The sequence below is a fragment of the Tiliqua scincoides genome, chromosome 2 (assembly GCF_035046505.1).
Source record: "Tiliqua scincoides isolate rTilSci1 chromosome 2, rTilSci1.hap2, whole genome shotgun sequence".
In the NCBI taxonomy this organism is placed as follows: domain Eukaryota; kingdom Metazoa; phylum Chordata; class Lepidosauria; order Squamata; family Scincidae; genus Tiliqua; species Tiliqua scincoides.
Window position 1 is genome coordinate 105,545,074 of NC_089822.1, and position 23,766 is coordinate 105,568,839.

General features: G+C 44.2%; 1 protein-coding gene and 1 pseudogene across 1 annotated transcript; both read right to left on the reverse strand.

Moving 5' to 3' along the window:
* FAM162A (family with sequence similarity 162 member A) lies at positions 1 to 23,766 on the reverse strand. The gene is made up of 5 exons (XM_066614725.1): positions 23,574 to 23,766; positions 21,894 to 22,031; positions 13,195 to 13,300; positions 5,828 to 5,936; positions 1 to 1,575 (listed from the first exon to the last, which is right to left on the reverse strand). Exons 1-5 carry the CDS (start codon positions 23,605 to 23,607, stop codon positions 1,480 to 1,482), a joined length of 483 nt encoding a protein of 160 aa, XP_066470822.1. The 5' UTR covers positions 23,608 to 23,766; the 3' UTR covers positions 1 to 1,479.
* LOC136642629 (5S ribosomal RNA) lies at positions 8,035 to 8,151 on the reverse strand (annotated as a pseudogene).

A 23,766-nucleotide genomic window follows, 5' to 3' on the forward strand; every position in this document is an offset into this window, starting at 1 on the left:
TTAACAATAGGTTAATGTCTTTATTTCCCAAAAAACAACAGGCAGGTTAGAAATTACAGAAGACAGACTGATTATAAAGCAGTCATTCTGTGTGTATCTTAATAACATTGTAGTGATTAATAGGAAGCACTATTGACTGTTGAAGAATAAATCCTGCAAGGCTAATCTTATCCCTTGTTTGATTCTGGTTAATTGCTTAATGATGGATAGCAAGAAAGCTGTGGGTGTCATTCATCTTAACTTTAGCAAAGCCTTTGACAAAGATCCATGGTGTTCTGGTTAGCCAAGTGGTCAAATGTAAGCTAGATGAAAGTACCATTAGGTGGATTTACTGCAGCTGTAAATAACTCCTCAAAGGAGTTAAGAACATATCACACAGGAGAACTGCAAAGTGGGGTACTATGGGGCTTATTCAATATATACTACATTTAAGACATTGATTTAGAGGTTGGAGTGAAAGGAATCCTTATAAAATCTGCAGATGTCACAAAAATGGAAGTGATAACATTTTAGATTATGCAAAATGACCTTGATAGAATAGAAAAAACTAGGCTGAAACAAATTTCAGCAGAAACAAATGTGAAGGTCTACATCAAAGCAACAAAATCAAATCCCTACATGCAGAGGTTAAGGAACACACAAAAATACCTTTGTGCAACACATGTTGTCTACTTAACAAGCTCATTATAGAGATGTTGCATACAGATACATTTGTCCCTGTGCTAGGGTTAGTCTATTGTTCAGTAGATACTAGGCCCTCTCAGACTGATGCTCATGTTATCAGTAGATGATTTCATTTCCTGAAACAAGGAAGATGCATGAGAGTCTTAAGATTAGCAAAAAATGCTATAGGTAGAGGTGTTTGAAAACAGTGTTATTTACCTTACTTAGTAAGCCCATTGTGTTCAGTATGACTTAGGCTGTAAACCTATCTTACAGCAAACAACCACCTCTAGCTATGGGATGACATTACAAATTAGCATGTGGTCATAGCTTGCAAATATCTTGAGAGCATATTCCTTTACCCTTGTACCAACTCATGTTTACAAATTGGACTGAAACGTGAGGTCCCATATGTAATAAGAGGCTTTATACCACCCCTTTTTCTTAAACTCACGTTTTCAAGTTGAATCCCACACCTTAAATAGGCCCTAGCACACATTGACAGGACAGTACATGTTTGATAGACGATTCAATAATTTTAATGTAACCAGTAACAAGGAATTGAACACCACTAGATTTGACACATGAAATATCTCATTTAGCCTTCTTTAATAGCTGTAACAGGTATTTCATACTAGCAAAATATGCAATTCTCCTTAGGAAAGATTAGAACTTTAGGATTACTACAAAATAATTATGTTTGATCTTTCTACAACAGCAGACAGTGACAAGTGAAAACACCTCCCTCCCACTGTTCCTCTTTCCAACTAAACAGTGAGAGAATCACACTTGTGCCTTCTGGTCCAGTGTTCCTGACTACGGCTTTGCAGAGGCACTTTGAGCAGCCTCTTCTTTCCAGCGAGCTTTTCTTTCCATGTTCTGGCTTGTGAGGGATTCATGCCTCCCAACAGCCTGTACCAGGAGAACAAAGGGTGCCAAATAAAGACATCACAAAAGTTGTCATAAATAGTTCATAGGGCTTTTTAACTGGAACATTGACAGAATGAATTGATACTTCAGCTCCCTAAGGCCATCTACACCACTATTTAGTCTCGGTACAATTAATACCTACCATTTACGTGATGCTTTTGAGCATTCACAGTAGTTCACAAACATTATTTGTGAGTAGTTCACATCACATACAGTGTTTGGTGACAAATAAACTTTGATATAGTGGGCATAACGGAAACCTAGTGGAATGCAGAAAATCAGTGGGATTCCACAATCCCGGGCTATAAACTCTACAGGAGGGACAGGGAGGGTGTGTTGAAGGTGGGGTGGCTATTTATGTTAAAAAAGGGGTAGAATCCAGCAGAGACTGAAGGCCAGTCCGACTCCACCATAGAATTTCTGTGGATTAAATTACCAGGCTTGAGGAGTAATGTAATATTGGGGGCATACTATCTTCCTCCAGACCAGAAACCTGAAGGGGACCTTGAAATGAGGAAACAGATCAGGGAGGTGACAAGGAGGGACAGGGTTGTAATCATGGGGAACTTCAATTATCCTCACGACAACTGGGTCAATTTGTGTTCTGGTCACAAAAGAGACCTGATTTCTTGACATGCTAAATGACTGTGCCTTAGAGCAGCTAGTCATGGAGTCCACCAGAGGACAGGTGACACTGGATTTAATATTGTGTGGTACTCAGGACCTGGTTAGAGATGTCAACAGGCATGTGGATGAACCCATGGACATTATGTATCTGGACTTTCAGAAGGCGTTCAACATGGTCCCTCACTAAAGCCTACTGAAAAAACTACAGTCAGGGAATTAGAGGGCTGGTCCTCTCATGGATTGGGAACTGGTTGAAGACCAGGAAACAGAGAGTGGGTGTCAATGGACAATTTTCACAATGGAGAGAGGTGAAAAGTGGTGTGCCCCAAGGATCTGTCCTGGGACCTGTACTTTTCAACCTGTTCATAAATGACCTGAAGAAAGGGTTTAGCAGTGAGGTGGCTAAGTTTGCAGACGACACCAAACTTTTCCAAGTGGTGAAGAACAGAAGCAATTGTGAGGAGCTCTAAAAGGATCTCTCCAAATGGGCAGCAAAATGGCAGATGCATTTCAATGTAAGTAAGTGTAAAGTCATGCACATTGGGGCATAAAACCAAAACTTCACATATAGGCTAATGGGTTCTGAGCTGTCTGTGACAGATCAGGAGAGGGATCTTGGGGGGGGGGGGTGGACAGCTCAATTAAAGAGTCAACCCAATGTTCAGCGGCAGTGAAGAAGGCCAATTCTATGCTTGGGATCATTAGAAAAGGTATTGAGAACAAAACGGGTAACATATGAGTTATATACCATTGTACAAATCAACAGTAAGGCCACACCTAGAGTATTATGTCCAGTTCTGGTCACCACGTCTCAAAAAAGACTGGAAATGGAAAAGGTGCAAAGGAGAGCGACTAAGATGATTACTGGGCTAGGGCACCTTCCTTATGAGGACAGGTTACGGCATTTGGGCCTCTTCAGCCTAGAAAAGCGACTGATTGAGACATACAAAATTATGCATGGGAAGGATAGAGTGGATAGAGAGATGCTCTTTACACTCTTACATAACACCAGAACCAGGGGACATCCACTCAAATTGAGTGTTGGGAGAGTTAGAACAGACAAAAGAAAATATTTCTTTACTCAGCGTGAGGTCAGTCTGTGGAACTCCTTGCCACAGGATGTGGTGATGGCATCTGGCTTAGATGCCTTTAAAAGGGGATTGGACAAATTTCTAGAAGAAAAATCCATTACAGGTTACAAGACATGATGTGTATGTGCAAGCTCCTGATTTTAGAAATGGGCTATGTCAGAACACCAGATGCAAGGGAAAGCACCAGGATGCAGGTCTCTTGTTATCTGGTGTGCTCCCTGGGGCATTTGGTGGGCTGCTGTGGGATACAGGAAGATGGGCCTATGGCCTGATCCAGCAGGGCTGTTCTTATTTTTATAATTCCTTGAAAACAATCCTGTAAGTACATCAGCACTATTCTTCATTTGAGATGGGTATCCTTGATTGGGTCTCCCACTTGCTTCTGTAGACAACAGGACTTCACTTGGTTTTGTCACATGGAAAGATATCCCTCCCCCGTTGTGGTCCTGCCTGCCTCAAAAGCTAGGGTAGAAAGAGCATCCGCCCAATGCATTACCCAACAACAGCACAAGAGGGCACCAAAAGGCAAACGTATTACCCACAGGAGACCGGCATGTTACAACCCCCAGTGCCTTTTTGGAGAAGATATTTGAGGAAAAAGTTCATTACAAGGAGAAGAGACACTGATGGCATAACCATCCTGGCAGGCAAGGCAGCTCGCCTAGGTCCAGCCCTTGCCAGAGGAACAGAATGGACATGATGTATACCAGGGTACAGGGCCTAGGAGAGGGGGTAATTTGTACCTGGGCTCATAGTCAGAAAGGGGCCAAAGGAGGGGCTCAGAAAGTTCCTGGGATCTGACATTTTCCTGTCTCATCTGAACTCACTGTCTGTGCCTGATGCTCGGGCACAACCACGCACATGTAGTGTTACCTGCTGCTGCAAGTCATACATACTGGGCTCAAGATTGCATCCATGATCCACAGTGTCAAATCTGGGAGGAAACTGGCCTGCTACAGTAGCTCTTTGGCTTGTGGATCCCATAACCATGAAGGAGTGTATAGAAGCTCAGGGTCCAGGTGTGGGGCTGCTGCTGCACAAGTTCATTTTGGTCGATTCTAGTGTGAGCCTAAACACAATGATGCTAATTTTCTGCAATCAATTTTCTATATTTCAAAGATTTTAGAGAGAGACCTAGGAGTGTGTTCGGTTTTCCATATCACTAGCTGCCAGTGCTGCATGATCAGGTAGACTTGGGCTCTGCATCAAGAAGCCTAGTAGACCTGGGCTCCAAAGACTATTGTGGCTGTCGGCATCCTCCCTCTGCCTTATTTTGCCCCCCCCCCATTCTGCCCTTTGCCCTCTTCCTCCTTTGGGAAGGGGCCCAGAAGAAACATTGTAGCTCCTGACAAAATCCCTCTCATAGGCCCTGCCAGGGTAAGCTCTATCCTATCCCCCCACACACAAACACACTTTGGGGGGGAATAGTCCCAAAAGCAGAATTATTCTACCCACATTTCTATGAGTAGATAAGGAAAATGGGGGTGTGGAATCTTGATAAAGGCAAAAAAAAATTCCTAAGTACAAGTTGTCATCCTTTTCCTATTTAAAATTAAAGGGGGGCACAACTGGAAGTGGAACAGCGATAAGGACAAAGTCCCAAAGCTCAAACCCCCCACTCCCAGCTGCTCTATTTTTGCCATTTCATTTATTCATTTTTAAGTAAACCTACCCTCCCACCAGGCTGCATCATACTTTATGCAACGTTTAGCTTGATCCACAGCTTCTGATTGCCTTTAGAAAAATTCTTCCTATGTCTTAAGCAGTGATCTAAGTTACAAATAATGTTTCTCCAATGTAACTACCTCTCAATCAGCACAGTCTCACCTGAGCCTTTACTACACCATTTGTCTCTGTACAGTATTAAGCCACAGAGCCAGGTGCTGAAAGTTCAGTGGGTAAACTATTCAGTCGCCATTTCTAAGTCCATCTAGGGGGCTTTCATGAAGATAAAATGGCACAGTCCCTATAAACATTCTCCGGAAAGAGGATAGGATACAAATTGCAATGGATTATAAAAATATATAATTGTATTAACAGAAATTTGTCTTTAGCACTTTGGAGAAGCAACATTTGGAAGAAGTGAGAGATGAAGTCCAAGTTCTACACTATGTGAGGTTGCTCTTCTATGAATATTTAGTTCATTTATTGTACACTCTTCAGTGAAGTTTAGGAACTTTCAAGAACATAATTTGTTTTATATTCCATCTGGTGGTCACATAAGTGAACTTGCTGGAACTATGGAAGTGCAAATATGCAGAATTAACACATCTATAATAGGGAAACTGCAACTTTTTATAACAAAATTCCCCCTTACAAGAAGAGCACTGTAAACATTCTTATGAGCAACATTTTATTTCCATACTGTTTTATTTTTTGCTTGCTTTACTAGGGGCGCAAATACCCTTCTCTTAACACGACTGCTACAGGGTTGTTTTGATTATTGTTCCCAAAAGAAACATTTGGGTAGTCTGTAAAGGAACAATCATACTCCACACAACCCATTTTGTACTCACCCGTTTTCCTGCAATAACCATAATTATGCAGCCCAGGATTGTCAAGGCAATCATTAAATAGCTCATCTTCACACGCATCTTGTTCCGAGCAGCATCGATCATCTCAAACCTTAGAGCAAACACAGTATCGTCATATTTCAGCGGCTTACACTGCTTTTGCAGTACATTAATCTGAAAAAAAATCAGAGAGTAATCTGGCTGACAGCTGTTCCCTGCACTGCAACTGAAAACAAAAGGACTTGCACAAGTCACTCTGGGGCAACTATACTGTCTAAGTTTATTTACAGTATATTCTGCCTTTCCACTATGGGTCACAATATCCAAGATGGCTTACAATATAAAACGAAGCATAAATTATCAGTATAAAGCAGGGGTATCCAAACTTTTTGGCAGGAGGACCACATCATCTCTCTGACACTATGTCGGGTGTCAGGTAATAAATTTACATAAATGAATATATTAGAGATGGAACTTATATATGAATGAATGAAGGTCTTGCAATAGCTCAAGGCCTATAAAATGTCTTGCAACCAAGTAAGGCCGGCTTTTCCTTCACTGCTGTTGCTGCATCACAGACGTGAAACGGCAAGCAGTGGAGGGAGCCCTCATCCCACAGCTCACGTGAGATGTCAAACAGTCGCCCTCACACTGAGAGTGTAGTTGTGACGGGTCAGCATGGGCTCCCTCCTTGCTGACAATTCAAAGGACGAATTGAAAACCTTTATGTTTGAGCTGGCCATTGGTTAACTTGTTCCCTTCCTGTTATTGTTGCTAAATTACTGTACTACTTACCTAGTGTTTCATGGTTTCATTCTGGTTTTTGATAGTTTTATACTGTCTTTTTAATTCATAAGGCACATTGAACTTCTTCTGGAACTGGAAAGGCAAAGTACTCAATTGTTGAAAATAAAAATTGAGGAGATGGGCAGGAAAGAAAGATCGAAACTGGATGACTGGGGGCAATAAAAGTGAATGCATTTCCTTAATTCTTGTTTATCTTTTTGGCTCTTCCTTTGAAAGTTCCTTGGGAGGTTTTCAATAAAATAAAGCAATGACTAATAGATGTATTTGAAATTATTTTTCGCCACCCAAATAAAAGGCAAATATAATAAAGCAAACTAAAGGAGGGTTAGAAGTACTATGTGTTATTAAAAATCATCATACAGCAAAGTTAAATGTGTTATTATGGGACAGGAAGTTTAAAAAGTGATCCATCCTGGGAAATAGAAACGTTCGGTGTTGATATACCCTTGGGCTTGTTTGTTTTGGACAGAAGAGTACACTCAAGATGTTCTGAGAAGCCAAATATTGCAGAATATTATAAGAAAATGAACAAAGTATAAACAGTATTTGGTAACAGAAGTTCCTCCATTAACTCCAACAGTTATGAATATTAAGTTGGCTTGATTGCCAGGGATAAGAACAGAAGAGCGATCTGAGCTACAGCTTAATAATATATTTAGATTTAGCTTTTTTTTTTTTTTAAATGGGATTGTTCTGTCAAAACCATTTCCTCCTGGGATTCACAACAAGAAGAAGGGAGAAAGTTGAGCAGAGAAAGATGTGTACGCTGGATTTTAGAAAAGCAGACTTGGATAAGATGATGGAAATACTGGGCAAAATTTATTGGGTAGAAATCCTCAGGGAGAAGGTGGTTCAAGATGGATGGGCGTTTCTTGCAAGATACTGAAGGAGCCATCTCAAACAATTCCAGTCAGGAAGAAGATGGGTAGGTGCCTAAAGAAACCAAACTGGTTCCACAAGGAGCTTTCTGAAGAATTGGCACATGAGGGAGATGTATAGGAAGTGGAAGGAGGAGTAAATTGATAGATTAATAGAAGTATATTAACTGTTAAGTGTAAGGAGAGAGTCAGGAGGGCTAAAGCTTAGAGTGAGATTAGTTTAGTAAAAGAGGTGAAGAAAAATGAAGAGGGATTTTATTGTTACACTAAGTACAGGAGGAAGAACAAAGAAGTTGTGCATCCACACACAAGATGGATGGTGAAATCTGAATGGGCGATGGAGAGATGGCAGAACAACTTAATTTCTACTTTGCCTCTGTCTTCTCCTGCAAATCAAGTGCGTTCAACCTAGTGAAAAAAGAAGAAAGGAGGGAGTGAGGATACTATGGTCCAAAACAGGTAAGGATGTGGTTCAGGATCATTTATATAGGTTGGCAACCTTCAGTCTCGAAAGACTATGGTATAAGCCTACAGCACCCGGTATTCCCAAGCGGTCTCCCATGCAAGTACTAACCAGGCCTGACCCTGCTTAGCTTCTGAGATCAGACAAGATCAGGCATGTGCAGGGTAACAGTTGCTGCCTCAGGATCATTTAAGCTTCTCTAAATTAAATCTTCAGGACTGGATGAGCTGCACCCTAAAGTGCTCAGAGAATTAGCAGGCATTATCTTAGAACAAGGAACGTGCCAGGAGACCAGAGGCAAGCAAACTTTGCCTCCATCTTCAAGAAAGGGAAAACCACGCCCAGAGAACTGCCAGACAATCAGCTTGACATCAGTACCTGGGAAGGTTTGGGTGCGAATCATTAAGTAGCCTGCACGTGAGCATTTAGAAAGGAGAGCTAAGAGTCAGCATGATTTCCTTAAGAACAGGTCTTGCCAGACAAAACTTATCTCCTTCAGTGATGATATGACTAGTTTGGTAGATCAGGGAGATGCTGTGGACATACTATAGCTGGATTTCACTACAGATTTAGACAAGGTTTCCCACGACATCCTGGTGGACTAGATGCTACTACTGTCAAGTGAATCAGTAACTGGTTGATGAACTCAGAGACTGCTCACCAATGGCTCCTTGGCAAGTTGGAAGTAAGTGACAAATATGGTGCCTTAAAGCTCTGTCTCATTCACAATCTTTATAAATGACTTGGATAAGGGTGTAGAGGGAATGCTCATCAAAATTTGCAGATGATCCCAAACTGGGAAGGGCAGCTAATACGCTAGAGGACAGGAACTAGATCCAGGATGAAAAACTGGACAAATATAAACATTGCACTTCACAGTGATAAAAGTGCTTGCGTAGGAAAAAGTCAGAAGCACACACAAAGACTGGGCATACTTGTCTGCACGTGTGAAAAAGATCTGGAAGTGCTTGCGGACGACAAGCGAACATGAACTGGCTGTGTGGCATGGTGGGAAAGAAGGCAAATGCTCTAGGCTGCATCAACAGAAGTACAGTGTCAAGACTTCAAGAAGTAATAGGACCACTGTATCCTGTGTTACTCAACCAAACATGAAATATTGTGTCTAACTTTGGGTGCCACAGTTTAAGAGGGACATTGACAAAAAATATTGCATCAGGTCAAGGGAAATGCAACTGGAATGGCTATGTAGCCAGGCTGAAGGAGTTGGGCATGTTTAGTTTGAAGAAGAAACAGTTCAGAGGTGACAATCTATAACTATCTGAAGGGCTGTCATGCGAAAGATGGAGTGGATTTCTTCTCAGTTGCTCTGGAGCAGTGTTTTTCAAACTGGGTCAGGACCCACCAGGTGGGTCATGAGCCAATTTCAGGTGGGCCCCCATTTATTTCACTGTGTACTTTATTTTTAATATATTTGATTTGATGCTACCATAGTATGTGACCGCATTTGGGGAAATGTTACAAATCTGTACATTTAACAGACTACTATGCATATGCATTTAACAATGATAGTCAATGGGGCTTATTCCCAGGTAAGTATGGATAGGATTGCAGCCTTTGGGATGCTCGAGGAATTTTTTTGAAACAGATCAGCAACTGCTGAGGAAGGTTATTCTTTATTTTAAATACATTTTTACACTTATTGTAAACTTTTAATTTATTAATTGATTTAATTTTGTTGTATGGGGGAGTTAAGAATTTTCCTGCTTGATGATGTCACTTCCAGTGGGTCCTGACAGTCATTCTAAAAAGTGGGTCCCGGTGCTAAAAAGTTTGAGAACCACTGCTCTAGAGCAGGGATGTCCAAAGTTTTTGGCACGAGGGCCACATCATCTCTCTGACACTGTGTCGGGGGCCGGGGGAAAAAAGAATTAATTTACATTTAAAATTTAAATAAATTTACATAAGTTTACATAAATGAATATATTAAAGATGAACTTATATTAATGAATGAAGGTCTTGCAATAGCTCAAGGCCCATAAAAGGCCTTGCACAAAGCAAGGCCGGCCTTTCCTTTGCTGCTGCTACTGCATCACAGACGTGAAACAAGAAGCAGTGGAGGGAGCCCTCAATCCACAGCTCACATGAGAGGTCAAACAGTCGCCCTCAAGCTGAGAGCAGTTGTGTTGGGCCAGTGCGGGCTCCAACAAATCTCCAGAGGCTCATTGGAAACTGTTGGCTCCCTGAGGGCCACAGTGAGAGGCCTCGAGGGCCGCAAGTGGCCCCAGGGCCGGGGTTTGGGTACCCCTGCTCTAGAGGATAGGACCAAGACAAATGAATTTAAATTATAACAAGGGAGATTTCATTTAGACATTAGGAAGAACTTCCCGGTGATACAAAGTTCAGCAGTGGTACTGTTTGTCTCAGAAGTTAACAGACCATTCCTGGAGGTCTTTAAGCAAAGGGCTGGATAGCCATCTATCAAAGAATTCGAAGTTGTGAACAGTAGCATTGGAAGGAGGTCCAACTCAATGGTCTTATTGGCCCATTGCAACTCTATGATCCTTCCCAGCTGAATAGTTATGTAGTTACTGACATTTATCGATTAGAATTTATATAGATTAAAATCTAGCAGTGTAATCTTTGGTTTTCTAGCAGTGTAATCTTTGTAACCTTTAGTAACCCTCGTTGTATTGCGACACATGTTTAAGAATGAATAAAGCTTGCAGGAAGGGGGCGAGATCTCAGATCTGTTCCAGCTTCAAGCTTCCCTGCATCAACCCTCTGAATGTCTGCCAGCTCTCATTCATTTGCTCTGCCCCTCGCAGTTTCAGCTCCACTTTCAACCCTCAGAGTGCTTCTGCTTTTTGCACTCTCCCATCAAGCCACAAGGTCCAAGCCTTGTGTGCTTCCCAAGCAGTGTCAAACTGCTACACTATAAGAGCAGTGAACATTTGCCTATATTTGACAGAACTGCAAAAAAGCACAAGGATATTGGAGAAGTATGAATGGATATACTGTATTAAATAATAAGTTATGAGTTGATGCTTGAAAAAAAAATTACTTTGAAATTTTGAGGGGCAAACTAAACATAATCGTAAGAGGCTCATAGTAAGGATATTGACTATGGCAATAATATTACTTGCCACAGTCAGAGCTATGTATTGTGAATGCTGGTTGAGGAAACCTTGGAATTATCATGCTGACATTCTTAAATCATGAAGAATTTCTCTTCCCGTGTAGAGCATCTGTCACTGATGTAGATACATATCCTCCATAAAGAGATGAGAAAGTGGGGCTTTGGATGCACGTCAGCACAGAGATGAGACTTGCTAATACACTCACACTCCCTCCACATGAATGTGGACAGCATCTATGCTTTATGAACAGAACTGCAGCCGTGTTCTTGTACAAATCTACATGTCTTCCCACCCCCAGTTCTTAATATGTCCTGTCTTTGCCAAAATATTCTGAATTTTCTGAAAAATTAAGTATAACAATAAGAATGATGGCAGTAAAGGAAATGACCATGGAACAACTTCTTCCAAGCTACAATGCACAAATGCTCTTGAAACTGCAGCAAAGGTTGACAAAGACATTAATATGCAAGCAGCAAACAAACCTGACAATGTCTTTGGTTACTCTCCCTATTCCACTTATTCGTGCTGTTCCAGGTTCTTGATCCTCTCTCTCTCTCTCTCTCTCTCTCTCTCTCTCTCACACACACACACACACACACACACACACACACACACACCTACCTTAAAGATGGACGGATGAAGCACCAAATTTTCCCCATATGCAAAGGGGAGGTGTGTGACCCTGCTTTTTATAATCTGTGGGAAACAGCTAGATTTTGCCTGTGAAATTGAGTACAAAACCATTCCTGGAAATTAGGTGGGTTTTACAGTCTAATAATGAGCTGGCCCAAAGCCAAGAACTTTGTTTACTGGTCAGTTAGGGATTTCAAAAATGAATTGTGAATGATCCAATGTTCAGAGCTTGTAACTTGCTACATCTTGCATCAGCCTACCTTTCAGAAGGGCTCCAGGGTGTGACAAATCTCAGCCCTGACACATTTGAGAGTATTATGCTCATATCACAAAATTTTATCCTCATATTAATCAGATTAATATGATTTCTCATATTCTAACGTGGCTAATGATAGTCTGATGTACCAACTGGTATCAGAAATGGTCCCACCATATGGGATAATTATTCTGTTTGCCAAGTTGAAATCAATAGGTCTTGCAATTGAGAGGCTGGGTATGAGAGGTCAAACTGCAGCATTTAGAGCTATCAGGGAGATAACTCTTGACATTGAATGCCAAGAGCTAAATAATATGGCTAAAACCTCTTGTTCTTCCATTGTACCTGTTTGGCTTGGCAGGATGCCATCTTACCTATTTTACCTGCATAACCCACAGCTAAGAAGAGCCTTTATGCTGACGGGATGCAACACCCTTCCTTCGGCCCTTTTATGGAGATCGTATAAGGCAGCCATTTTCAACCTTTTTCATCTTGTGGCACACTGACAAGGCACTAAAATTGTCAAGGCACACCATCAGTTTTTTTATAGTTGACAAGGCACACCATACTGCTGGTGGGGGGCTCACATATCCATTGGCGCTACTAAAATATGACTGTCCCCCAAACTTCTGCAGCACACCTGCAGACTAGTCGCGGCATACCAGTGTATCACGGCACAGTGGTTGAAATTGGCTGGTATAAGGGAATACCTCTGTCAGCAAGGCTCTGTCCCTGCAGCTTGAATCATGTGGAGACACTTGAACATATCTTCTTGTCTTGCCCCTTGAACAAGCCTCATTGCCAGAAATATCTAACCATTCTGGCGCATCTCCAGGGCTGGGCAGAGGCAGATGCGCTGCAAGCCCATCTGTCAACAGAGGAGGGGAAAACTCTTGATAATGTTGCCCTTTTTGTCTATACAGTTATGAGTTCTCAGGAAATGGGATCAAAAGTTTAGACCTGTAGCAGGCTAGCTTATGGAGCATTTTAGATGCGTGCCATGTGATTATGGATCCGTTGTGTGATTTTATGATGTTTATGCCAATAAAGATCTCATCATCATCATCTCCTATTCATTTAGTTCCTGATCAATGTAACTCATCATGTTAAGTTTTTCCTATTCTAGGCAAACCTCTAAGCACTTTTTAAAGTGGAAAACAATGCCTCTGCATATGCTAGCATCCAACTCACTACAGCAAACAATGCACAAATCTAATAGTGAAAATAGAACTTACGACACCGTTTCTGGTATGTCTTCTACTTTCTTGAACCGACCTGTCCATATCAAGAACTTCTTGTCCCAGTCAGAGGGACTGTGTCCAGGGAGTTTGAAGGAGGAACCTAGAGACAGCATGGAAGAAAAAAACACAGCTGATGAAAGCCAGGGACCTCATTCAAAAGGCAACATTGGCACCGTGATCTCTTAATTAAATCCACGAATATTGTATTTGGTCTGGATGCAGATAATTTAGTTTGTACGCTGCATAATGTTTGAAACACATTAGCATTCTTGGTTAATCAGAAACAGGAGCTGGATACCCAGTAACAACTGTCTGGGTTACAGACTGCTGGTTGGAGCCCCTTCCTCTTTACTGAATATCCTTGTAAAAGATAGTTGGAGAGCAAGATAAGTGAAGTGCCTAGTGGTTAACTACCCATTTCCTTGTTCCTGCTTTTTAACTTGAGAAAAGCAGTTCTTACTGCCACCACTGAAAAGCTGTCCACTCAGCTTTGAACTGCACAGCTGAACATCTTTGAGGGAACAATGGTGACAAACTCCTCCCTCCCAAGTGAACTGATACACCATATATAAAACAGTAAAAATAAAAGTTTGTTCATTTACAACCTTTCAACGAAGGGACAGGAAAAGTCAAGAATTTTTAAAAGTCACTAATTAGGGTAGGTAAAAATCTATAATTTATTTTAAAGTTCAATTTTTTTTTTTACTTTTATTGTTAATTTTTATTTTGCTTTAAAAGGCCCAAAATTGTGATGCTATATAATCCAACAAAAATAATCCAACATAAAGGGGGAGGGGGAAGGAGGGGGCAGCAAAAGTTGGCAAGGTGGTAAGGTGTCAGTAGTAAAACCGGATGTGACTTTTCTGAGTATTTACTTTCCCTACCCTATGTACTTCTGTTATTCTTGCACTCACTCTTGCACTCACTCCAGAAATACACTGCTGGAATCCATCATCCCACCTACTGTGGGAAGTGAAAGAATTTTGTCCCTGCAGCTCTAGTCATCAGGAGGACCTGTCACTCTCATCAGTGCTTATGCACCAACTTTGTTGTTTCCAGCAGAAGCCAAAGACAAATTGGCTTTTGTCAGAAGCAGAAGCAGTTTCCAGCAGAAGCCAAAGACGAAGCACGCAAAACAGCTGTCATCGACATGGAGCTGAACAGACTGCAGATGGACATCGTCGCCCTTCAAGAGACTAGGCTGCCAGATTCCGGATCTATCAAGGAGCGAAATTTCTCATTTTTCTGGCAGGGAAAACCACCAAACGAAACCAGGGAACATGGTGTTGGCTTCGCGGTCAGAAATACCCTGCTGAAATCCATCATCCCACCTACTGTGGGAAGTGAAAGAATTTTGTCCCTGCAGCTCCAGTCATCAGCAGGACCTGTCACTCTCATCAGTGCTTATGCACCAACTCTGTCGTCTCCAGCAGAAGCCAAAGACAAATTTTATGATGACCTGGCCACCACTATCAAGAAGATCCCCGTAAAAGAGCCATTGTTCATCCTCGGCGACTTTAGTGCTAGAGTTGGTGCTGATAACAGTTCGTGGCCCACTTGCTTAGGTCAGTTCGGCACTGGGAAGATGAACGAAAATGGCCAACGCCTGCTAGAGTTTTGCTGTCATCACGGTCTCTGTGTCAGCAACACGTTCTTCAACACGAAGCCCCAACATAGAGTCTCTTGGAGACACCCAAGATCAAAGCACTGGCACCAGCTCGACCTGATCCTCACCAGACGCTCCAGCCTTCCCAGCATCAAGATCACACGCAGTTATCATGGTGCTGCCTGTGACACCGACCACTCGCTGGTGTGCAGCAGAGTGAAACTGCAAGCAAAGCGACTGTACCACACAAAAAAGGAAGGAAGACCTCGCACTAATACCAGCAAGACACGGGATCAGAGAAAAGTGGAGGAATTTGCACAAGCGCTTGAGGAATCTCTTCCAGGCCCGGCCGACGCAAACGCATCCAACAGACGGGAACATTTCAAGAATACCATTTACAACAACGCCTTGTCCATATTCGGCAAGAAGACCAAGGCGGCAGACTGGTTTGAAGCCAACTCTGAGGAGTTACAACCAGTCATTGAGGAAAAGAGAAGAGCTCAAGCAGCATACAAGGCCTGTTCCAGTGAGCGCAACCTGCAGGTCCTCCAAGCTGCTCGCAGCAAAGTCCAGCAGACTGCCAGGAGATGTGCTAACGACTACTGGCTCCAGCTCTGTTCCCAGATACAGATAGCAGCTGACATGGGCAACATCAAGGGGATGTATGATGGTATCAAGCAGGCCCTAGGTCCAACGCAGAAGAAAATTGCCCCTCTGAAGTCTGCTGCAGGCAAGGTCATTCAGGGTCAGGCGCAGCAGATGGAACGCTGGGTGCAGCACTACTCTGAGCTATATTCCAGAGAAAATGTAGTCACTGAAGAAGCGCTGAACAACATTGAGTGCCTGCCTGTGTTGGAGGAGCTTGACAGTGAACCAACCCTAGAAGAACTTCACATGGCCCTGGACTCCCTTGCCTTTGGCAAGGCACCTGGAAAAGACAGCATCCCTGCTGAAGTCCTAAAGTGCTGCAAAGAGATCATCGTCACTGAGCTGCATGAAATCCTCTGTCTCTGCTGGAGAGAAGGTGGAGTACCTCAAGACATGAGGGATGCAAACATCATCATGCTGTACAAGAACAAAGGCGAAAGGGGTGACTGCAACAACTACCGCAGCATCTCTCTCCTTAGCGTTGTAGGAAAGCTGTTTGCCCGAGTTGCACTAAAGAGGCTCCAGGTACTTGCAGAGAGCGTCTATCCAGAATCGCAGTGCGGATTCCAAGCCAACAGGTCCACCACTGATATGGTATTCTCCCTTAGACAGCTGCAGGAGAAATGCAGGGAACAACGACAGCCACTCTTTATAGCCTTCACAGATCTCACAAAGGCTTTCGACCTGGTCAGCAGGGATGGCCTCTTCAAGATTCTCCCCAAGATTGGATGACCACCCAGGCTCCTCAGCATCATCAGATCTTTCCACAAGGACATGAAGGGCACTGTTGTCTTCAATGGCTCCACATCAGACCCCTTTGACATCCGAAGCAGAGTGAAGCAGGGCTGTGTTCTTGCGCCAACCTTGTTTGGGATTTTCTTCACTGTTCTGCTGAAGCATGCCTTTGGAACTGCAACAGAAGGCATCTATCTCTGGACCAGATCAGACAGAAAGCTCTTCAACCTCTCCAGACTGAGAGCAAAGTCCAAAGTCTAGCTGAAATGTCTGCGCGACTTCCTCTTCGCGGACGATGCAGCTGTCACTACCCACTCTGCCAAAGATCTCCAGCAGCTCATGGATCGTTTTAGCAGGGCCTGCCAAGATTTTGGACTGACGATCAGCCTGAAGAAAACACAGGTCATGGTTCAGGATGTGGACTCACCTCCCTGCATTACAATCTCTGCACATGAACTGGAGGTTGTCCATGACTTTGTGTACCTTGGCTCAATGATCTCTGACACTCTTTCTCTCGATACCGAGCTAAACAAACGCATCGGTAAAGCAGCTACCATGTTTTCCAGACTCACAAAGAGAGTCTGGTCCAACAAGAAGCTGACGGAACATACCAAGATCCAGGTCTACAGAGCTTGCGTCCTGAGTACACTTTGGTACTGCAGCGAGTCATGGACTCTTTGCTCACAACAGGCGAGGAAACTGAGCGCTTTCCACATGCGCTGCCTCCAACGCATTCTCGGCATCACCTGGCAGGACAAAGTTCCAAACAACAAAGTCCTGGAACGAGCTGGAATCCCTAGCATGTATGCACTGCTGAAACAGAGATGCCTGCGTTGGCTTGGTCATGTCGTGAGAATGGATGATGGGCGGATCCCAAAGGATCTCCTCTATGGAGAACTTCTGTAGGGCACTTTCCTTGCACTTAGACCACAGCTGCAATACAAGGACATCTGCAAGAGGGATCTGAAGGCCTTAGGAGTGGACCTCAACAAGTGGGAAACCCTGGCCTCTGAGCGGCCCGCTGGGAGGCAGGCTGTGCAGCATGGCCTTTCCCAGTTTGAAGTGACACTTGGCCAACAGACTGAGGCAAAGAGGCAAAGAAGAAAGGCCCATAGCCAGGGAGACAGACCAGGGACAGACTGCACTTGCTCCCAGTGTGGAAGGGATTGTCACTCCCGAATCGGCCTTTTCAGCCACACTAGATGCTGCTCCAGAATCACCATTCAGAGCGCCTCCATACCATAGTCTTTCGAGACTGAAGGTTGCCAACTACTACTACCCTATATACTTCTGTTATTCTTGCACTCACTCTTAAACAGTTAAATGGGTTGAGTGAACCTCCAAGAAGCATCATAAGAACATAAGAACAGCCCCACTGGATCAGGCCATAGGCCCATCTAGTCCAGCTTCCTGTATCTCACAGCGGCCCACCAAATGCCCCAGGGAGCACACCAGATAACAAGGGACCTCATCCTGGCGCCCTCCCTTGCATCTGGCATTCTGACATAGCCCATTTCTAAAATCAGGAGATTGCACATACACATCATGCCTTGTAACCCGTAATGGATTTTTCCTCCAGAAACTTGGCCAAACCCCATTTAAAGGCGTCCAGGCCAGATGCCATCACCACATCCTGTGACAAGGAGTGCCACAGACCGACCACACGCTGAGTAAAGAAATATTTTCTTTTGTCTGTTCTAACTCTCCCAACACTCAATTTTAGTGGATGTCCCCTGGTTCTAGTGTTATGTGAGAGTGTAAAGAGCATCTCTCTATCCACTCTGTCCATCCCCTGCATAATTTTGTATGTCTCAATCATGTCCCCCCTCAGGCGTCTCTTTTCTAGGCTGAAGAGGCCCAAACGCCGTAGCCTTTCCTCATAAGGAAGGTGCCCCAGCCCCGTAATCATCTTAGTCGCTCTCTTTTGCACCTTTTCCATTTCCGCTGTGTCTTTTTTGAGATGCGGCGACCAGAACTGGACACAATACTCCAGGTGTGGCCTTACCATCGATTTGTACAACGGCACTATAATATTAGCCCCAGGTGCTAATATCAGGTGCTCCTAATATCAAATCTAGGCAAATGCTCAAAGGGAAAGTGTGTGACGCTGCTCTTTATAATTTGTGGGCAACCAAATTTATCCTGTGAGATTGCATACTGAAGTCCCAGGAAATCATGCAAGTTTTATAGTCTAATTAGCTAACCCAAAGTCACACCTTTTGTTAGTTGCTTTTTGTTAGTTGGGGAAGAAGAGGCTCAAAGAAGAAACATCATCTATGATGACTATTCCACTGCCACCACCACCCCCACTTTCTGGACACTTCCAACTTCCCAGAAGCTTCTGTGCACATTCAGCAACCTAAAAGCTGCTGAGATATTCACCTTCGACAGCCATTGTCCTTTGTGCAAAAATGCCATTCACAGATAAGCCATGTGTTGGGTATGGATTTGAGTCCTTATCTAAAGAAGCCAAGTTTCCAACTGAGATAGGTTTGCTGCCAACTGGTAGTGCATACCAGTCTGTCTAAGTAAAGAGGTGGGATGGGGATGGAAAGGGCAGGGACTTTTACCACAATCCTCCACCCAGTTCAGGCTACAAAACACTCGTCATCTGAAAAATGTAATGCATAAAAACAAAACAGCAAGAACACAGAAAAAAAAAATATTCTAAATTATTGTTTACCTTTAAACTACCTAGCAATATAATATTGAAAGAGAAAAGTGATCAGATTATCATCATGAAAGCAACACTTGAGCACAATAGAAATCCATTTCAGCAGGATTCATCCAGAGTTCTCTAGCTATGCTGTTTTGAGAGCTGGTCAGATTCCAGCTTGTTAAAGAAAAGGATCCTTTGGGACATCAAGCCTGAGAGAGCAAGAAAGGTCATTAATGTTCCCACAGTTACCATAGTACATGCTAATTGCTGGACCTAGACTCAGGAGACTTGGGTTCAAATTCCCACTCAATCACATGTTGACCTCAGACCACCCGCCCACTTCCACTTTCATCACTGACTTCCTAATATAATAAAGAGTGTCTGTGACTATGTATCCGCTCAGAGCATTTTGAAGGAAATATGGAATAAAAACCTCTTAGATCATTTGTAAGTACAAAAATGAATGTCTGTCACTCTTTGCTGAAACTATCTTCCCTTATGTTGTGGGAAACCGGAATACTTCTCATCTAGAAAAATACCAGCTTCCCCCAAGCTAGAGCATCTATTGAGATTATAACTGCAGTGCAGAATGTGGTAGCACAGTACCACAGGCAGCTACTGAATATAGGATTTTTGGGGAAGCAACATAACATCTGAACCTTCTAACATGCCTGCTTTAAAAACTGCTATGATAACAGGTCCCTCATGTTTTGCTTCTGTTTGCTGGCTTTTGTCATGAGGGAAGAGGACTTCGTGTAGCAGCGCAAGATGCTGCTTTGGGGAGCAACCAAGGCTTTTGGGGCCTTTGTTGCTTGCTGGGAGTGCAGAGCACTGAAAGATGTTGTAGTTTGACACTGCTTAGGAAGCCCACAATGCCTAGGGCTTTGTGGCTTGCTGGGAGTACAGAAAGCAGATGCACTGAAGGGTTAGTAGGCACTGAAATCAGAGCAAGGAATCAGAGCAAGGATGAGACGGCAGTCATGGATTCAAAGGGTAAAATGCTGGCAGGAGAGCTAGAAGCAGAATGCTGGGAGATCGAGAGAGAGTGCACTCCTCTCGGCTAGCCTGCTCAGCCTTTATTGAATCTTAAAAACATGACACAATACTATTACAACATTAAGGGTTATTAAAGGTTAATAAGATTATACTGGCTGCCTACTAGCTAGTTCTAGCTTAACCGCAATCCACATTCCTAGATATGATTCTCCATAACATCTTCTTGTTGACAGGCTACAGAGCTTCAGACTTAGCATGTCACCAAGGCCGCACCGAGTGTGCTCTGTGCAGGTGCAAAGTGTGCTTTGCTTTATTGCCAACATACCAAGGCTAAAACTAGCGCCTCCGCATAAACACTACAACTTCGGGAAACATTCTTAGATAAGACTTTCAAAAAAGGAGCAATTCACCAGAAACTGATGTGATGCCAGAGTGATGCCATAGCAGGAGAAACTGTACCTGTCAAAATTCTCCATTCTTCAGTACTCTTAACCTGGCCTGAATACAATAGAACAGTTTCATGTGATTCAGAAACATGCCGACACAGAAAGATAATAGAGGAGGGGAGGGCCAGCTTTGCTATGAAGCAACCTGGAAGGATCACATGGAAATGGTACCCTTCGAAGGGGAGCAAACAGATGAGTCTTCAGCCCATCTGTCCATTACCCTCTCTAGCCTGCCATTCCACTGGGGGCTCTGATCCTCTTCCAACTTGGTGGGAGGAAATGCTGCCTGGAGAAAGAAGAATAGAAAGAATTTCTGGGTTCTTAGCATCTCCTGCTCCAGTTCATTTCAAAGAAAATGGCATGAAAAAAAAAGGCTGCACACAGTGCTCTTTGTAAGTGGGGGGGGGGGGCGGGACATGGGCAGCCTTCTGACTTGCCTGAACATCCTCCCTCTTCATCCATAGGAGTGGATGACTTGCCTGCACACCCTCCCTCTTCATCCATCCTTCTTCCTCTGTGTGTGCAAGCAGGCACACACAGAGGAAGCAATGGGGGGGGAGAGGGTTCAAGGAGTATGGAGACACATGCCACCCCTGCAGGAGAGGAAAGCAGGTTTCAGTCTCCTCAAGCTGCCCAAGGTGACCAATCAGCTCATTATTCACAAGAAACATTTTCAAATAAAAGCACGGCTCAGCTTGATTTTAGTATCACAACCATATTCTATTTTTTAAAATATTTTTTGCCATCTATACATAGCTTAATAGCATAATCTAATCAGAAGTTCCACAGAATTCAACAGGCCTGGCTCCCAGGCTGCAATCCTATGCACACTTACTTGGGAATAAAGCCACATTGAAGTCAGTTTCTGAACAAACATATACAGATAAGGTGCCCTCCCTTGCATCTGGCACTCTGACATAGCCCATCTCCAAAATCAGGAGGTTGCACACACACATCATGGCTTGTACCCCGTAATGGATTTTTCCTCCAGAAACTTGTCCAATCCCCTTTTAAAGGCGTCCAGGCCAGATACCATCACCACATCCTGTGGCAAGGAGTTCCACAGACCAACAACACGCTGAGTAAAGAAATATTTTCTTTTGTCTGTTCTAATTCTCCCAACACTCAATTTCAGTGGATGTCCCCTGGTTCTGGTGTTATGTGAGAGTGTAAAGAGCATCTCCCTATCCACTCTGTCCATCCCCTGCATAATTTTGTATGTCTCAATCATGTCCCCCCTCAGGCATCTCTTTTCTAGGCTGAAGAGGCCCAAACACCGCAGCCTTTCCTCATAAGGAAGGTGCCCCAGCCCCGCAATCATCTTAGTCGCTCTCTTTTGCACCTTTTCCAATCCATTACGGGGTACAAGCCATGATGTGTGTGTGCAACCTCCTGATTTTGGAGGTGGGCTATGTCAGAGTGCCAGATGCAAGGGAGGGCACCAGGATGAGGTCTCTTGTTATCTGGTGTGCTCCCTGGGACATTTGGTGGGCCGCTGTGAGATACAGGAAGCTGGACTAGATGGGCCTATGACCTGATCCAGTAGAGCGGTTCTTATGTTCTTAAGTTTGTAAATTACAAAGACAAACTTATTCCAGCTTACCTGATGCAGCCGGTTTTGGTTTCTGTGCACTGCCCTCCTGGGTTTTTGTGCACAATGTTCTGTTAAGCATCCAGTGTGTCCCTCTGGTCATGCGTGCAGCAGAAACACATTTTTTGTCCAAGCTCCTTGCAACTTTGCCTGGGGGAAAAAAATGGGAAAGGATTGTATTGAAATGAAACACAGGGAATGAATAAAGAAGTAAGCACTTCACTTGGTTTTGGATTCTCAAACCAAATCTTGCACTGCAAGAGAACATCTGTGTGCAATCTCATGCACCTGTGTACTCTGGAGTAAGCCCTATATGGAAGGTACTGTCTGAGCATCACTGCACACAGACAGAATGGGGCTGCAAGGCTATTTCCTCTCCAGTTTCTTACTGCACGCATTATTAGGATAACCAGATACACAGGGGGATAACACAGTGCCCATACCTCTAACCATTGCAAAGAACAGCGGTTCTCAAACATTTAGCACTGGAACCCACTTTTTAGAATGAGAATCTGTCAGGACCCACCAGAAGTGATGTCATGAGCAGAAGTGACATCAAGCAGGAAAATTTTTAACAATCCTAAACTGCAATCCTACCCAGGAATTAGTCCCATTTACTATCATTGTTAAAAGGATAGTAGCTTGTTAAAAGTATAGGCCTGTAATATTTCCCCAAATTCAGCCACATAGCATGGTAGCATCAAGTCTAATATATTAAAAATAACTTAATGAAATGAATGGGGAACCACCTAAATTGGCTTGCAACCCACCTAGTGGGTCCTGACCCACAGTTTGAGAAACACTGGCACAGAAAAGAGAATTTTGGCAGGTGCAGCTTTTTAAACCCATGTTGAGCCAAAATTTCCTCTTCTACACAATGCTTAAAACAGTGTTTTTCGACCTTTTTCATCTCACAGCACACTGACAAGGTACAAAAATTGTCAAGGGACACCATCAGTTTTTTGACAACTGATGGCCCAATCCTATCCAATTTTCTAGTGCTGGTGCAGCTGTACCAATGGGGCATGCGCTACATCCTGCATTGGGTGGGCAGTCGCAGAGGCCTCCTCAAGGTATGGAAACATTTTTTCCCTTACCTCTGAGGCTGCACCGGCGCTGGAAAGTTGGATAGGATCGGGCCCTGACAAGGCACACCATGCTGTCAGTGGGGAGGCTCACACCTCCAATAAATGACCCTCCCCCAAACTCCCAGGGCACACCTGCAGAAGACCACAGTGGTTGGAAATGGCTGGCTTAAGAGCGGTGGTTCTCAACAGTTATCCTACATCGCACGGTCCAGATGGAAGTACCACTGGAAATAACTGGTGGGGATGGTTGGGAGGCCAGATGCGATGCGGCAAACACCACAAGCACCACTAAGAGCTGCAGGATGGATGGGAAGGCTTTCTCATGCATTGGAAAGGCAGGCCTTGTAGCTGTGCCCTCCATGCCAAGTCATGTCACGTCTCACCTCGGTGGCACGTGCCCAGGGGTCCCATGTCCCACCAGCCACCACCCCAAGTACCACTGGTGGTACCCCTAGCACTGGTTGAGTCACACTGCTTGAAGTATAGGCACTCTGTCGCCCCCCCTTGCAGCTGCCACCCTTTTGCCCCCCAGGGCAGGCCTTCCCACCCGACCCTGAACCCGGCAGGGCAAGACCCGCCCTGGCTGCAGAGCAGAGGCACTCACCGGCGGCAGTGGCGGCGGCAGCAAGCCCCAGCATGGCCTCGCCAGACGCTGCGCTTCCTCGCGCCCTCTTCTCACCACCCGCGACTGCAGGAGGCCACAGCACCAAGCGCGGCCCCGCGGCGACTCCGGCCTGGGCTGCCCTTGGCTCGCTCCTCTCCCGAGTCGGAGGGAGGAGCTGCGCTGGCCCCGGCGA

Bases quoted from the DNA above. Each gene is read 5' to 3' on its own strand.
- FAM162A (XM_066614725.1), bottom strand. From the start codon at position 23,607: ATGCTGGGGCTTGCTGCCGCCGCCACTGCCGCCG. The intron at 22,032-23,573 runs GTGAGTGCCTCT...TTTTTCCCCCAG, and splicing joins TGCCGCCGCCACTGCCGCCG to GCAAAGTTGCAAGGAGCTTG. The intron at 5,937-13,194 runs GTAAGTTCTATT...GTTTGCTCTAAG, and splicing joins GACATACCAGAAACGGTGTC to GTTTGAGATGATCGATGCTG.